This window comes from Antechinus flavipes, chromosome 3, assembly GCF_016432865.1.
Source record: "Antechinus flavipes isolate AdamAnt ecotype Samford, QLD, Australia chromosome 3, AdamAnt_v2, whole genome shotgun sequence".
NCBI classification, from domain to species: domain Eukaryota; kingdom Metazoa; phylum Chordata; class Mammalia; order Dasyuromorphia; family Dasyuridae; genus Antechinus; species Antechinus flavipes.
Window position 1 is genome coordinate 89,149,345 of NC_067400.1, and position 16,797 is coordinate 89,166,141.

The window sequence follows — 16,797 nt, forward strand, 5'->3', positions numbered from 1 at the left end:
AAGACAGCATTGGAGAAACTTCAATTAAAATCCTGCTCCTGACTTATTAATATCATGTGACTTGCCTGTATCACAGGCAAAAAAAAAAAAAAAAAACAACCTTTTTTTTTTAACTGAGGCAATTGAGGTTAAGTGACTTGCCCAGAGTCACACAGACAGGAAGTATTAAGTGTCTAAGGCCAAATTTGAACTCAGGTCCTCCTGAATTAAGGGCTGGTGCTCTATCCACTGTGCCACCTAGCTGTCCCAAACATTTTTAAAATTAATATACTATTCCCCTCCTCCAGTTAGGCTAAGAACAGAGATTATCTCTCATTTCATCTTAACATATGCAATGAATTGTTCATTTTGGAACAGTTTTGTTTGGTCCACATCATCAATTTCATTTATTTAGGGAACTTTCAGTAGGAAATTCTTTTCACTATTGCAGTTTAAAAATTAATATATAATATCATATTTTTAAAAGATATCCCTGAAAGATTAAGTGATTTGCCAAGGTCACATGAAAAAGCTATATTGTTTAGTACACTTTGTCTGCTGTAAAGTTTTAGAAACTGTGTTACTTCTAATAGCTTCCCTTTACAAATCTTCATTCTAGTAACTGGGATCAAAGCCACATTTGACTGAAGCTGCAAGAAGTCACTGCCAGTCATTGCTAAGAATAGGTGATAAGGCCTCACAGCTGAAAAGGAGGGAATGCCAGGTGGCACAGGATTCCATTTTGTCACTACCAGTCATGTTCACCAAAGACAGGGCTGTTCCAGCTTCTGTAGTTCTGGCTTTGGAGCCCTGCACAGTGATTCCAAAAGGAAATGTCTGTGTGCACATATCTACATCAGGACAAGGGCATGAGAAGGAAATGCCAGCCTCCCATGAAAACTGACTCCAAGCTAGTTTCCTCTTAACACTTGTGTTTCTTTAAGAATTCTTTTTCCTTTCTTTCCTCCTTCCCTGCTTTCCTTCCTCCTTCCTAATTTATTTTATTCCTTCCTTCCTTCCTTCATCTCTATCATCTATCTATCCATTATCAATTACATATCCAATAATTTTTAGTTATGTATCTATCTAAATATCTGTGCATGGGGGAGTTGGATATGTTTATGTTTATCTCTACAGGAAATATTTTGCATATATGTCCCCAGTGTGTAGCACAATGCCTTATACCCTGGAATCATTTAATAAGTGATTCACAACTATCTGTCTACCTATCTCTATTTCCAGCTATGATATCCAGATGTAATTAATTCTTAGTTAATACTTATCCAATAAATATTTATCACCCACCATTTTCACTGTACTGTGCTCAACAGCTAAGGAAGTTAAGGACTGGAGATTCATAAACTGTTGGTTCTGGACTGGACCTTAACTACATCCCCTGGAATAAGTCCTAGGTCCGAGGTTCTTAACCTACAGTTCATGAACTTGTTTTTTTGGTTTTTTTTTTTTTTTTTTTTTTTTAAGAATTGTACTTGTGTTTCAATATAATTGGTTTCCTTTGTAAATCTATCTATTTTAAAACATTATTCTGAGAAGAGGTCCATAGCCTTCAGTAAATTGCCAGGGGGGGTCCATGACAAAAAAAGCTTAAGCAAGAATGCTTGCCTTAGGAAACTAAAACTACATCTCCAATATCATTTAATATTTCAAGGTTTTTCTGGCATTATGCTTAGGTAGGCTAAAGGATAACCTATGTTTGGAACAGTCTAACTCTGGCTAAGACCAATCATGTTACACATTTGCCCCCTTCTGGGCAAACAGAGATTATATCATTTATGTTTTCAGTGTTAATTCAGTGAATTATAACCTGGCCTTCCTCTGGAAGTGTTTCTGGAGAAATACTAGCAAAAGAATGCTTATATGTTTTCAGGGAACATGCTGCAATTAAATCTACAAATCTATAATACATTCAGGGCACAGCACGTGAATAGATTTTTCTTGTTTTTGCATAGAAATGATTTTCATTCACTAGAAGAAAGAACTTAGAAAAAGGGACAGGAAACACCTAAACCTCATGAGCAAAGATTCATTATTGAATCTGCCTTCTAATGAATTCTCTCATATTGCCCTAATATCAAACATTTCTTTCCCTCTCCTTACCAAAGGAACTCTCCCAATTAGTAAAGACTCTGTTTCATTATTTAGTGCCTTCACATTGACAGCTATTTCGATGGCAGTATCTCTGGTAAGACTCTGGAAAAGAAGAACATCACAGAGATAAGTGGTACTGAATTAAAATATGATCCAATCATTACTAATCAGCAAAATATTGAGATTCTTAGTTAAGTTGGCCTTATAATTTTCCAAAGCCATTTGAATTAACCAAGATTCCTTATAATTTGCAAATTTATCTCATTATACTTCCCTCTTTCTTCTGTATCTTATATTCATGGGCTAAAAAAATGCAAACATCTGCCTTCAGTAAACATACTCAATTCTCCACTTCTAAAAAACACTTCTAAAAAACTTCCCTTCAAAACTCAAACAAAAGGAATAAAAGGAAAGATGGCATTAACTAAATTCTCAGTATTCTACCATCTGATTTATATTCAGATTTATTTTAGAACCTGAGCATAGTGCCAAATTCTTGTTTTCAAGTGTTATTTAAGTAACTTATTTTAAAAGCATGGGGAATGAATAGAGGGTCTTCTTGACAGATTCAAGTCCTGCCTTTGATATGTTAGCTGTATGACAGTGCGTAAATCACTTAACCTCTCTGAGTGTTCCAGATAACGCTCTTAAGTAAGTTACTTATATTAATAAAATTTTGGCTTTAAAATAAGGGAAAAAAATCTTCAATTAGAAAAAGCAATAATAATAAAATTAATATTTATGTTATTCTTTAAAGTTTGCAATAAACTTGAAATAAATATAATACAAGTGCATTATTTCATTTAATCTCCTAATAATAATCCTGTGAAGTGAGGAGTTGGGGAAAGTGAAGCTTTCTGACTTGGCTTATTGGGGAGGGATGGAAAGGAGAAGCTGTGATTTAGTCACCGGAAATCTATGAAATTTGAGAAGCAATAAAATATGTCTTAACCTAGATAATGTCAAGCTGACGTTAACAAGTCAAAACTATGCTTAACTTGAAGGTTAAAAAGAATCGCTAACCTTAGAGTCTAAGTGCTAAGGATCTTGTGTTAACTTTCATCTGTACCATATGAGTTTTCCCAATAAAGAAATGGAATCATTCAGACATCTGGACAAAGGAAAGACTCACAGGGAAGAAATGGTTACTTCAGAGACCATAGAAAAGATCTAGATAACTGAAGAAGAAAACAGCTGGGACCACCCAAGTGTTGAGTCAGCAGCCCTTAGCCAGTCAAGCTAAATTCAGTGCTGGCAGGGATGTCTAAGTATACTTAAGTTGTTATCCTGGCAACAAAAGATAATTATGATCTAGGTCATGAAAATTGTGATAAATAATAAAGAGAGGACTTCTGGGAAGCTGGGATTTAGTGAAATTTAATTTGATGAGAGGAGAAGGATGATGTTTAGAAGTACCATAGATGAGTCAAGGGAAAAAAAGGTTAAAACAAATATATACATTATAGTTTTGTAGGGACAGGATTTGGAATGTACATTTATATTGCACACGCATATATACATGTATGTGTGTGTTGTCTCATAGATATGCTTGCTAATAAAGTTCTTAAATAAGATCTGGGTCCTTTTAATGTACTCTTGGACACCTTGGAAACAGAAAAGGATAAAGATATTGACTCAATACAGTTAATAAAGTGTGGTTTGGACCTAGGTCTCCCAGATTCCAATAAGACCAATCTATCTAATAAGACAAAGGAATGAAATCTTATGATCTATTTTTACAATTCATTCAGAATAGTATCATCTTTCTAAAGGAGTTATATTTTGACAACAAAAGCATTTTATCTATTTGAATAAAAAGGCTACTTTTTTTTAAAGTATTTATTTTGAACCTAATGTTTAAAAATTAAGCAAGAATCCTTTCAGCTTACATCTTTGAAAAGTCCTACATACTTCTGATTAAAGTGGTTACAATATAAAACTTGGGCTCTATTCATGTGGAATCATAAAATAAGGAAGTATGACAAAAGAAGTAGAGAGAGAGAAGAAAAGAAGGAATGGGAAGAAGAGAAATATGTGAAAAGTCACATTTAAAAGATGTTAGACATGGGGATAAAGGCATTATAGAGCAATGAGAGAAATGGCAAGCCACTCTAGTATATTTGCCAAGAAAACCCCTAATGGGGTCATTGATGGGTTGGACACGACTGAAATGACCAAACAACAACAAAATTATAGTGATATACCAAAAATGGAATCCATAGTATAATGGAAAACAGAAAAGAAGACAAATAGATAATGGGTCAAAAAAAGAAGCCACACACATCAATACAAATCATACATTTCTCTTAAGATCACTGCAATTCTTAAGCGTGTTTAAAAAAAAAAAAAACTATCAGTAATGACTTCAGTACTATGGAAAACATAGTGAACTAAAATCTAAATAAAAAATTAGAATTTTTAACCATAAAAACTAGTTCCTTACCTCAGGAAATCTTGGATTAGCTTTATTCAGGGCATGGGAACATGCATTCACAGCATGAGCTAATTCTTGCTCCAAAAGACTGTGTACTTTTGCTGCTTCACAGATTCTAAAAACAAAATAAAATTTTAGCAGCCTGCCTTTTAGGGGATCATCACTACGTAGTTTTGTGGGATCAGGATAGGGAGACATGTGAGAATTTGAAAAATGTGGGAAGATAATAAATAATTTAAATAAATTAAAAACAATTTTCTTTTAAGTCAAAATACATACATTGCAGAAGAAAAATACTTGTTTAAACACCATTAATTTAGCTCAAATTCTATTACAACAAACACCCTTATATAGCCAAAAATATTTATACAGAAGTGCCAAAACTTAATCAATGACTTAAATATTCAAGGATTACTTGATAAAACATAAATTCATTATCTTTATTTATCTTGCACCATCAGAGAATCTAACTGTACTAAAATACAATTTCCTTTTCATGATACTTTAAGTGCTAAAACTTTATTTTCACCATTTTTGATGGAAATAATTCTAAAAATAGATGTGAGCAACAATAATTGGTTGCAAAAAAAGAAATTTACAGGACATTAATGATAAAAGATATACTTAGAAAAGGAGAGAGGCTAGTCATTATTGATTAAAATAATAATAGGATCTAGCATTTATATCATGCTTTAAGATTTGCAAATAGGTGAATATATTTTACATGCTACCCTTGTTTCCTGCTCTAAATGTAAACTCCTTCAGAGTAGGGACTATTTCATTTTTATCATATTAAATCTCATCTGAAGCAAAGTACAATGCTTGGCACCCAGTAGAATAGGCATTTAATAAATGTTTAATTGGTTGATCAAACTCTATCAGTGTGCTAATGCTTACCGAGTAATAAGTTCTTCTGCAGCCTGTGAACAGAGTTGCATCTGTGTAACTTCCTCTTCTGTTGCTAAATCAATAGCTTGTGGTGGATATAACTGAGGTCGGGAGGGTACCTTAGAAGCATCATACTTTTGTTTGTCTTCCCAAGATTTGAGGGTATTTTCAAAAGCCTATTGAATTCAATATTTGGTGAGTTATTAGCTTATTGTGTTGCAACCAAATTAAATAAGAATGTTGCATAAAAGCGATCTTTTTCCAACTAAACTAATTAAATACAATAAAAAATATAGGAATTGTACTGGATAAAATCATTTTGCTACAAAATAAAAATAACTTTATACATATGTGTGTGTTATATAGTTATATCATTTATTACAAATACATAATAAAACACAAATTGTATATAAAAATATACCTATATCTACATTTTTATCATAAAATTATAAATACATAATATGTTGTAACTATAATGAATAAATAGGAAATAAATAAGTATTTATAATTATATTTACATAATTATAAATATATTATTGTGTTAATTATAAATGTATATTTATTATATCTTTTGTAGTCAAATAAAAATATCTGTGAATCCACAGATATATACATACAAATGTATGTATGTATGTGTTGTATATGTTAATTGATATAGCACTGAAACGCAGAAGTGCCTGAATTTTATATTTTAATCTCTGTGAAGATAAATGTGGCCAGAGAATGAAGTCTATGTTTTTAATGTTTTAAGTGTTTAATCTTAGAATTAGTGAGCACATGAGTTGATCATAAGCACATGAGCTTATTAGCACATGAAACTCATTTGAGTTTCTAATATTAGAAGAAAGCCTAATCTTCCCTTTATTTTTTATTTTCCAGAATGAGTCAAGTTAATTGTGTTGTTTTTTAACAAAAGGTAAAGTAACAAACCAGACACAGGCAGCAAAATGGTTCCTGTTACGTACTCTGTCTCTTGTTAACATCTGAGCTCTGTTTTTGTGCACAATTTTAATAATCCCTGGAGGCTGGATCCATGCCTCTCCATCTACTTGTACTGGCACCCCTTCATCTCCAAGTATGGTTATCTTTACGGACCGACACTGAAATAAAACAAAGATGCTATTTTATGGCACAAATAGACCTGGATAATAGTCTCTCTGCACTCAGCTTTATTTTAGAGGCTGTGGCTTTTAGCCAGGATTATCCAGAGAAAAGATATGTTAAGAGTTAACATTAAAGCAAAGTCAACACTTTATAAATTAGTATCTGGCATCAGTTACTTAAACGAGTTCTATTTTCCCTGACCCAGGGCCTGTTGTTGATTGTTACAAAAGACACAGACCTGAGCTATTCGGTGATGCTGTAGTTTGATGACTCTGGACATTGCCATCTGCATACTACCAAATACTGCAACGACCTCCAGTATCTTGTCATCAAATGATGGTGCAGTAAATATCTGCAAGGAAAATAAACACACATCCAGAGAGAGGCTTAAAAGTTACACAAAGTGTTAGGTTGCAAGCATGAGGTAAACTTCAGTCTTTAACAAAATCAATTCTTGGAAATAAAAACATTCTGCAGTATAAAAGCATTTATGATTTAAACAATGAAGAGAATAGCAGACAAAATATGGAAGCTGGGTCTCTTCTATTAAGATATGACCTACCAGCAAAAAGAAATAGAAAAAAAAAGCATCAAATTATACACAAAATATGATGAAAGCTGGCTGTTGACATGGTATAATTATAAGTGTTTCAGGCACCATGTAGATACAACTCCTATTCCACTCTCTCTTCATAAAGCAACCTTTTAAAATTATTTGGTAATTCTAATGTATTTATAAAGGCTTCTGACTAGCACAAAGAAGTTTCAAAAAATTTCTCATCAAGGACATGTAAGTACATCTTTCTAAAATGGTACATGAATATTTAGAAAACCCCAAAAGCTCATAAGCTGAAATAAATTATAACTTTAGAGGAGATAAACATTAAAATTGTGACTAGAATGTTATATGTGTTATTATAGGCTCCTTCCTTGAAGGAAATCTACCAAATAATTACCAACAATGAGAGTGCATATAAATCACGTGATGAATAGTAATTTATTTCTGGTGATTAATGTAAAAACAAACTACCATTGGAAAATATTGATACTTTGTATTTATAGTTATATGCATCTCCATAACCCTTTTTATTATGAAATACTTTGGGTTTTTAGTCAAATTTAATCAATTTACTTTATAATTTTCCTTCAATTCATAAGTAAATCTTTTATATTAAAAATAAAATAATAATCATTCCATACTAAAATATCAGGCAATATATAGGTTAGTTTAAACCTGAAGTGGTATCCTAATAAATATATATTTGAATACTTTAGTAAATTGTACTTATTTCTGATTATTAATGTGGAAATAAAATCATTAGTGGAAAATTAATGTTTTTAGTGGAAAATTTCATCAGTAACATCAAGACACATATCTTACTATTGAGGGCAAGAAATTGCCCCAAAATTTGAGGATGTGATATCATTTTAGGAGAACTGATGCCTTACAAAAATATTTATATTATGTATCCATATCTAGCCTAACTTCTGCAATTTACATAATAAAGAATTCCAAAGCTGAAGTGATTTGTCCCAGGTCACAAAGACAGAAAATATAAAGCAGTCAAGATTTAAGTTCAACACTGGCCAGATTTGAAAACCCTTCTATTGAGCTCTAAAATGCAACTTTCTTGACTTCAGATCACAAAAAAATACTCTTAAATTATAGAAGTGGTCCACACTTTCCAATTTATTTTCATACTTTGGTATGTTTATGGTAGAAAAATGGGGGAGGAAATTATGAGAAATCAAAGGAAACAGAAAAACAAAAAGTCAAAAATGAAAGGACCTCTTTTTAATCTCCATCAAGACATTATTAAAGCACAAGCTCTCTTTGTTATTGTCCTATATATTCTTGAAATTGTCTCCTGATCTCAAATTCCTGGCAGTTAAAAGTAAATTCAATCAGAAACTATTTAAATTAACTTCTGATTAAGATAATTTTTTTTCAAACTTAAAATTAATAGAAGGCATATGTAGAACTGTAGTGGGGGTAAGGATGGGGGTGAGGGAGCGTGAGGAGAGAAAGGGTTAGATTGTTTCCTGTGTTTTCTGTAATTTTCCATTTTGCCCCAGTCCTCTCTTCTTTCTCTCTTCAACTTTTCAGCTTCCTTTTATGTACTATCTTTCTCATTAGAATATAAGCTCCCTGCAGAAAGGAATTTTTTGTCTATATTTATATTTCCACACTTAGCACAATATCCAGGACACAATATATGGTTGTTAATTGACTGCCATATCTTTTTATTAATTTTCTAAATTAAAAGTGAATGGAATAATTACAATGAAAAGTATCCCCACGTTTTTGTTAACACATATTTCAATCTAATTAATATTACTTACGTCGTCCTCTTTAGTTCCACCCCAGAAATTAGTACCTCCAGCATAACTTGGGATATTCAACACTGCTATTCCCTGTAGACTGGGAAGGGGAATATACTGTCCATCACACTGAAATATAAAAGATGTCAGTATGAATGGAAAGAAAAAAAACTACAGAAAATCAGTTTTCATAGTAATTATCTTACAAAAGTATTCCTCCATATTCTGAAGGTCTTTAATTTCTAAATAATTCCAAAAGATAAGTACAAATATTATGATAAAGAAGTCTAGAAATATTCCATTTTCATATTTTTCATATTATTTTCCACCAATGATGAAATCTGCAGAAATTTTTCAAGTATATTTAATATATTCCTTGACTAATATCTGATTCTGAAGACACCCAATAATGTGGAAGCATTTCTGGGCTACTTTATTCTAACTTTATGGAGTATATTCTGGAAAAGCTTTGATGACAGGCCCTTTGATAGGCTATATGTTTATTGTACAATGTTCTATCTGAGTTTGGAGATGTAGCACTAGTATCAGAAAAGTTGCACTAACCACAATAAATTATAAAACTCTCTGTTTTAGATCCTTGAAGAATTAAGTACAGAACAACCTAAATCAAAGCATATGTGGGAAAGTATTTTAAAGCTCTTACTTTGTAACTCATCTACTTAAGTAACAAGGGTCCTATAGACAGGAAAATGTGTTTCCTATTTATTTACTTAAAAATTTTGTCAATTGACTATCATGAGTTAACATAAATAAAGTACTTTGCAAGCCTTAAAGTACTATGTAATTGCTGGCTATTATTAGCTTCTATATTATTAGAAATTACTATTATTTTCATTTGACAAAAGTATTCCTTTATTTTAACATATACACAGTTTCTCTACAGATAAAATTAAAAATTAATGTCTTGGATCATTTTATAAAGATCAAATAAAAACTTTATTTGATTCAACAATGGACAATATAAACTTCTGTATATAAATCAAATCCATTCTCCAAGAATTATATCAACTCTCTACTGCTCCATGAAATACTTCTTGAATACACAGGTCTAGCCTGATGTCCTTCTCAGATAATTCTATAACTGTGAAATAGTTGATTTACTTAAGATTGAGAGACAAATGAATTTTGCCTCTAATGTTGTCATTTAGGCAAGTCACTTGTTCTGAACATACATTTTCTGCCTCTACTCAATACTGCTTGTGATGTTTAAAAAAGTTCAAAACATACTTTCTGGGTAATGAATCATTTTTATTAAGAATGCTAGTATTTTTAATAAAGGAATGGTCATTTGAATTTGGACCAAAAACAACTCATAGTGGTGAGCTCAGTTTATAAGCCTTTGGAAATGATGTGACAATCAACTCTGGTTGGCTAATAAGTAATAAGAGAATGAATATTGTAATGAGAAATGGGCTTATTCCAATGAAGAACTTGAGGGACTTGATACTGAGCACCCAAATTTTGGTCAAAGAGATTTATCAATTTCCATATCACCATCTGAGCAAAGGGAAAATCCACATTATCCCAGATCTTTCTGAGCAAATACAATGAGCAGGAATCTACCCATTTACCTAAACTTAGAATTTCTTTACTATCTTTAATTAGATCTCAGTTATCCTGGCTCTGTATGTCTCTGTCCAAAATTTCCTACACTGCTTGATTTCTGGATGAGGCAATAGAAAAGGGAAAAAAGCCTGCGTTCTAATTCAATAATTAGTTATTAATATATTTTTAAAAATCATTTTTTCTCATACTATTTATAAAAGCTAACCTTTACATAGTGTTTTGAGCTCTGGAAAGTACTTTACATATTATATATCACCTGTGAATGTTACAACAATAATGTCAAGGAAGTGCTATAATTATTGCCATTTAAAAGATGAGATGAAGAGAATTTAAATAACTTGTCCAGTATTACATAGCTAATGTCTGGGGTAGAATTTGAACTCAATCTAACTGCTTGGACACATAAGAAGAATAAATAAAGAAAATCTGAGTTTGCCAAAACAAATACTTTATCTCAAGATTTACTAGAGATTATTCCTATTTCTCTAAAATAGAAGGAAGATTTTAAAAAATAATTAACCAAATTAACTTTACTGACTAAAGTTTACTCCATTCACTTCCTAACAAAAACAAATTCCCAATATTTAGCAAAGATTTGAAAATATTTTTAAAAGTTTGTATAGCAAGCAAGTGATTCTACCTTAATATATGATTAAAAAAAACTTATGTGGGTATAGGCAAGATTCTTTTTTCAATATTCAAATGTGTATTAAATGCATACAAAACAGAGAATCATAGGTTCGGGTATGTCCTTAGACATCATCTAATTTCATTTCTTCATTTTATAGATAATGAAATTGAAGTCCAGAAAAGTTAAATAATTCAGGCAATTAATTTTAGGTAACATATCTATGTAGATGAGATAATACTCAAAGTGCTTTGCAAACTTTAAAATCCTCTATAAATACTTGTTATTTTTATGTTTATTGTTACTTTACCAAAGTCAAACAGCTAGTAAGTGGCAAGGCAGGATTCCAATAATAATAATAATGATGATGATTCAAAAAATAATAATTAATTAATTAAATGGATAATTATAATGTTCTCTCATTTAATAATGAATCAATGAACACTATACTGCACTGTCTTATGCCCTTGTATGTTTTTCAGATAAAGAGAAGGTAATGAGCTGTTTTTTTTTTTATGAAACTTCATTATATTTTACTAAAAAATAAGGTGTCAAAAGTAGCAGTTTAATGAAAATGACTATTTTAATGGGAAAATGTGATTTAAGGGTTTTTTGAAGACACAGTTAGGTTGTAAGTTCTGACATTATTTTAAAAATAAAGCACCCTCTAAAAGTCTTGCCATATTTCATTCTTTAGCTTCTAACATAAGAAAAATCCACCAAATAATACATCAGGCAACCTCCATCTCTCTTCCTATTCCTTAAACTAATAAATGTTATTTTAGACAAATGGATGCCAAAAAATGTGTGGTGCATCATTCTTGTTCTGAGTTCTTCTAGCTATAGTGAGAGTGCTACATTCAATACTTGAGTGAGATTTGATTTGGTTACCATGAGTATGACTTCTGCTGAGACAGACAGCAATCCCTCTACATTTGAGTAGACTGTCTTTGAAATCATCAGTGGCTGAAAATCTCAACACTCTGTGGCTGACTTCATTAATGAGTCTCTTAGAACTTTATCAGGCTGGGCTTCAGAAAACACACACACTGTCACAAGCTCTTTGCAGCCTGGCAAGCCCTGCCACAACTTTTAACACATTGGTGTAGCCTTTCAGCTTTGCTTCCTTGCTAGAATGAGACATTGGAATATGACTTGTGTGGAGAGTAACATTGTAAATTATCATTTAATTATTAGATAATAAAATCCACCTTAAAAAAAAAAAAAAACAACAACTTGAAAAACTAACAAAAAGTTTATTTTTAGGCTGCTAAAACCAAGCATTTCATTTACAAAGGCCCTAGCTAACGCTGTTTCTTTTCTCAAAGCACTATGCTAGCAGTTTGTTTTGTTTTGCAATCCCCTAATTTACTATGGGGATGTATCATTTCATAGAGGCAGCAAGGTGGAGCAGTAGATAAGCACTGGACTTGGAATCAGGAAGACTCCTTTAGTTCAAATTCAAACTCAGATGTGTATTGGCTGTGTGATTGGGCAAGTGACTTAATCCTGTTTCCCTCAATTTCCTCATCTATAAAATGTGCCAGAGAAGAAAATGACAAAATTTTAATCTCTTTGGCAATTCACAACCAATAATTCAATAAATAATTCATTAAAATGTTACAATTAAATCAATTGGATAAAAATAATACTATTGTCTTTTTCTTCTTGATCTTTCATTGGCTTTGGATATATTTTTTCCTTAAATATTTGTGATCCTCAACCTGAGAGTTAAGAAAAAAATACTACATGTGTGACAGTAAACTGGTCAAATATACGTTATGTTTTTAAAGGAAAAATTACTATATAGTCTTTAGAAATAAAAACATCAATATTCCTACAATTTTTGTTCACCAGCAAGACAAACTTTACATTTTGCCAAAATGTATTATTTAAGAAATAGTGTATGGAAAGAGCAAATGTAAAATTAAACTACTCCAAGACATAAAGAGTTTTCTTTCCATTTAGCATAAATAATTGTCATCATTCCAGAACCCCAGTAGTAAAGAAGTAGCTTGCTTACTGTTTCTAGATGACTTTATAGAGATTTAGTAAGCTCAATTTGTAAAATACTTCACTACTCCTGCCAAGGTAAAGTTTGATCACTGACAGGTTTTCAAATGTAATCTAGCACAAAGATATTCTCATTCAAGCTCCATCTAAGACATTTTAATAAATTAAAATGAAATTAACTAAAACAATTTTACCTCAAGCTGAACTCTTTGTTCTAAATTCTTATAGGTTCTTTGTAATAACTCTTTGGTTCCAAGGACTCCATACCACATCATGTTTTTAGTTCGGCTTCTGAAAATAAAATTATTTAGTGTACTAAAACATGTAATTTCAGCAAAATACTTATTATTTATCTTTCAAATAAAAACAATTCTGCAACAAATATTAATAATCATGAAATTAAAGTAAAAGTCACTTTACAATAACTGAATTTTACAAGATTTAATTAACTGACTATGCCCAAAAGACTATAAAAACTTGTATACTCTTTGATCAAGCAACATCACTACTAAATCTGTATCTCAAAGAGATTTTTTTAAAAAGAGCTCTATGCATAAATTGTTTATAGAATCTTTTAGGTAGATACAAAGAAAATTGAGGGAATGTCCATCAAGTGGGCAAGTTGTCATATATGACTTTAATGGAATACTATTATGCTATAAGAAATGATGAGCAGCAGTTTCAATTGATAAATGATGGACAGAAGCAGGTACACCCAAAGAAAGAACACTGGGAAATGAATGTAAACTATTTGCATTTTTGTTTTTTTTCCCAGGTTATTTTTATTTTCTGAATCTAATTCTCCCTGTGCAACAAGAAAACTGTTTGGTTCTGCACACATATATTGTATCTAGGATATACTATAACCTATTTAACATGTATAGGACTGCTTGCCATCTGGGGAGGGGGTGGAGGGAGGGAGGGGAAAAATGGGAACAGAAGCGAGTGCAAGGGATAATGTTGTAAAAAAAATTACCCTGGCATGGGTTCTGTCAATAAAAAGTTATTATAAAATATAAATAAATAAATAAATAAAATAAAAAGAAATGATGAGCAAGATGATCTCATAAAAAAACTTGGAAAGACTTAAATGAACTGATGCAAAGTAAAATGAGCAGAAGCAGAACACTATAAAGTGCAATATTAAATGACGATCAATTGTGAACAGCTAAGCTATCCTCAGCAATACAATGATCTAAGACAATTATGAAGGACATAAGAAAAAAAACTGCTGTCCATCTCCAGAAATTGAACTGGTAGAGTCTAAATGCAGATTGAAGCATACTTTTTCTTTATTTTTCTTGGGGTTTTTTTGTCTGTTTTCTTTCATAATGTGTATTACATGAAAATGGATTTTGCATGATTATACATGTAAGACCCATGTCAAATTGCTTGATTTCTCATTGAGGGAGGGAAAGAATTTGGAACTCAAAATTTGAAGTAAAAAGAATGTTAAATTGGTTTTCACATATAATTGGAGGGGGATAAAATATTGAATGAAAAAGAAAAGAAAAAAGATTTAATTACCTGCATTTTTCAGGATGTTCCTCTCGCTTATTATTAAACTCTAATGAAATTTTTGCATCTAATCCAATTCCAAAGTAATTGTTCATAACACATTTTTCTGAATATCCTTCTCTATATTAAGAATAAAAATAATGCATAGCATCAGGTACATGAAAACAATTATAATCCTTACACAGAAATATAGCATCTAGAATATCCTTTGTTGAGACTATTCTCTCAGGAAAAAGGAGCAAAATTGGTTTCATATAAAAGTGAGCAAAAACCATCTTTGAGCATAGATTACAACATTATTCAAAAACCAAGCTGCTGTGAAGAATTTAAATAAACATTAGTCATTATCTCTTAAGTGAAAATTTAATATAAATGACAGATATCTTTCTATAGGTTTATAGTTACATGTTGTGCATGTATATGCATAACAAATATATGCGTATATAACAAATATATGTGTGTATGTACATATTTTATATATATTTTTTGATGTCATTTCAAAATCATATCATAATAGTGAGGAAAAGAGAGAATAGAGAAAAAGATAAAATAAAATATAAAAACAAAATGTATTTTCTTACAGTGAATCTGGATCTGGGTCAATAAATGGCGTAGCACCAAAGGGATCAATATTTGCTAATAACATTTTGCTGATAATAGAACTCCCAGCAATTGAAGCAGCTAATCCTGCTCTTAAACCTGATGAGAATGGGAGAAAAATACAGAATTACAAATCAAAACCTATAGCAGAAAGCATTTAAAAACTAGTACTCTCTGGCATCTTTCATTGTTGTTGTTATTATTATTTTTATTGTAAGTCAATTGGGATTAAACTTGCCCAGCGTTACACAACAAGCAATGTTAAGTGACTGAGGCTAGATTTGAACGTGGGTCCTCCAGACTCCAGGATGGGGGTCTGTCTACTGCACCACCTTGCTGCCCCTATCTTTCATTATTAAAACCCCCTTGCTACCAAATGTAAGGAGTTCAGAGAAGCTAGTCTCAATTTACATAATAAAAAGCAAAGATTCTGATTGATGCTATTTCTTATCTGAAATTCTGAGGAGCCATATGTTTCTGAAAAAAATATAAGCAGAACATTTAACATGTACACTCAGGAGGAACCTCTCTAAAAAATAATTCCATTGGTTTTATCACTGACTTCTTTTGTTACAGTAAATGAAGTATTAGGTCTTCAAATGAGATAAAAGGATGACTGAATTATCCAAATTATCATGAGAATATCATTTTCATAAACTACAAGCAGATGAAAGTCCCAAGTGCAATATGATAATGGGACATATGAAGCAGGGCATTATGAATAAACAACAAAAGAACAAAAGATTAAAAGTTGTTGCTACTTAGCAGAGGAATTGTCAAGGAATACACAAAATAAATGTAAATTACTAAAGAAAGAACTTGACATTTTGTACTTATACAAACCCAAGTTTTAATTTCTTTGAATAATCTTCAAAATGCAAATAAAAATATAAATCAAAGGTAATTCACTGAATCCTACACAAGAATCCTAGCACTGAGAATAGAAGTAAAATCTGAGAGAATAGATGTCAAAGTTTAGATGAATAAAAAATACAGCAATGCAACATCAAAACAAAGAATGATGAAGGAAAGATAAAGGGGGGGAAAAAAGCAATTGCAGGTATAGCATATGCTGGGGAATTAGTAAAACACTATTATCTTAGCATGATTATTCTTCTTCATCCTTTTAACCACCAGCACCCCAAAATTCTTTTCTTCAAGACAAACTATTACTTGAATTATTACTGGTGAAGTCTGGCCTACTATAAAAAGATGAGCTTAATTTTATCCTGGCATCAAATCTAAAAGTTTTAGAAATACTATAGCTTGTTAAAAAATGAATGTCAAAATTTTTTTACCTATAATTGGAAAAAATGTTTAATAAACAAGAACAAGAACAAAAGGAATACTCTAGCTCATCATTTCTATTTCTTAGTAATCCAAACTTTTAATAAAGACCACCTTTATTTTTCAGAATGTCATCAGGGGCTAACTTTCTATCTAGCAAGCTATATAGTATAATTCTTTCCAGATCTTAACAGAACTGGATCTAATTCTAAGGGACCTTAGAAGCAGGTTTTTTAAAGAGCCTACTCTTCCCCCAGTTACAACCTACAAAGGAGATGAGGAAAAATCAAGAAATCTCCAAATATAGTGTACAAGTCAAAGGGGACTT

At 31.3% G+C, this 16,797-nt stretch overlaps 1 protein-coding gene across 1 annotated transcript in view; it reads right to left on the minus strand.

The window, feature by feature from the left end:
• Positions 1 to 16,797, minus strand: part of DGKH (diacylglycerol kinase eta) — a 220,383-nt gene that overhangs the window by 20,588 nt on the left and 182,998 nt on the right. Inside the window, exons 19-27 of the mRNA XM_051983870.1 lie at positions 15,164 to 15,281; positions 14,592 to 14,702; positions 13,259 to 13,355; positions 8,858 to 8,965; positions 6,753 to 6,866; positions 6,376 to 6,510; positions 5,420 to 5,586; positions 4,532 to 4,637; positions 2,098 to 2,190 (exon numbers count right to left, since the gene is read on the minus strand). Coding sequence (XP_051839830.1) covers positions 2,098 to 2,190; positions 4,532 to 4,637; positions 5,420 to 5,586; positions 6,376 to 6,510; positions 6,753 to 6,866; positions 8,858 to 8,965; positions 13,259 to 13,355; positions 14,592 to 14,702; positions 15,164 to 15,281 — 1,049 coding nt within the window. The remainder of the gene's footprint in view (positions 1 to 2,097; positions 2,191 to 4,531; positions 4,638 to 5,419; positions 5,587 to 6,375; positions 6,511 to 6,752; positions 6,867 to 8,857; positions 8,966 to 13,258; positions 13,356 to 14,591; positions 14,703 to 15,163; positions 15,282 to 16,797) is intronic.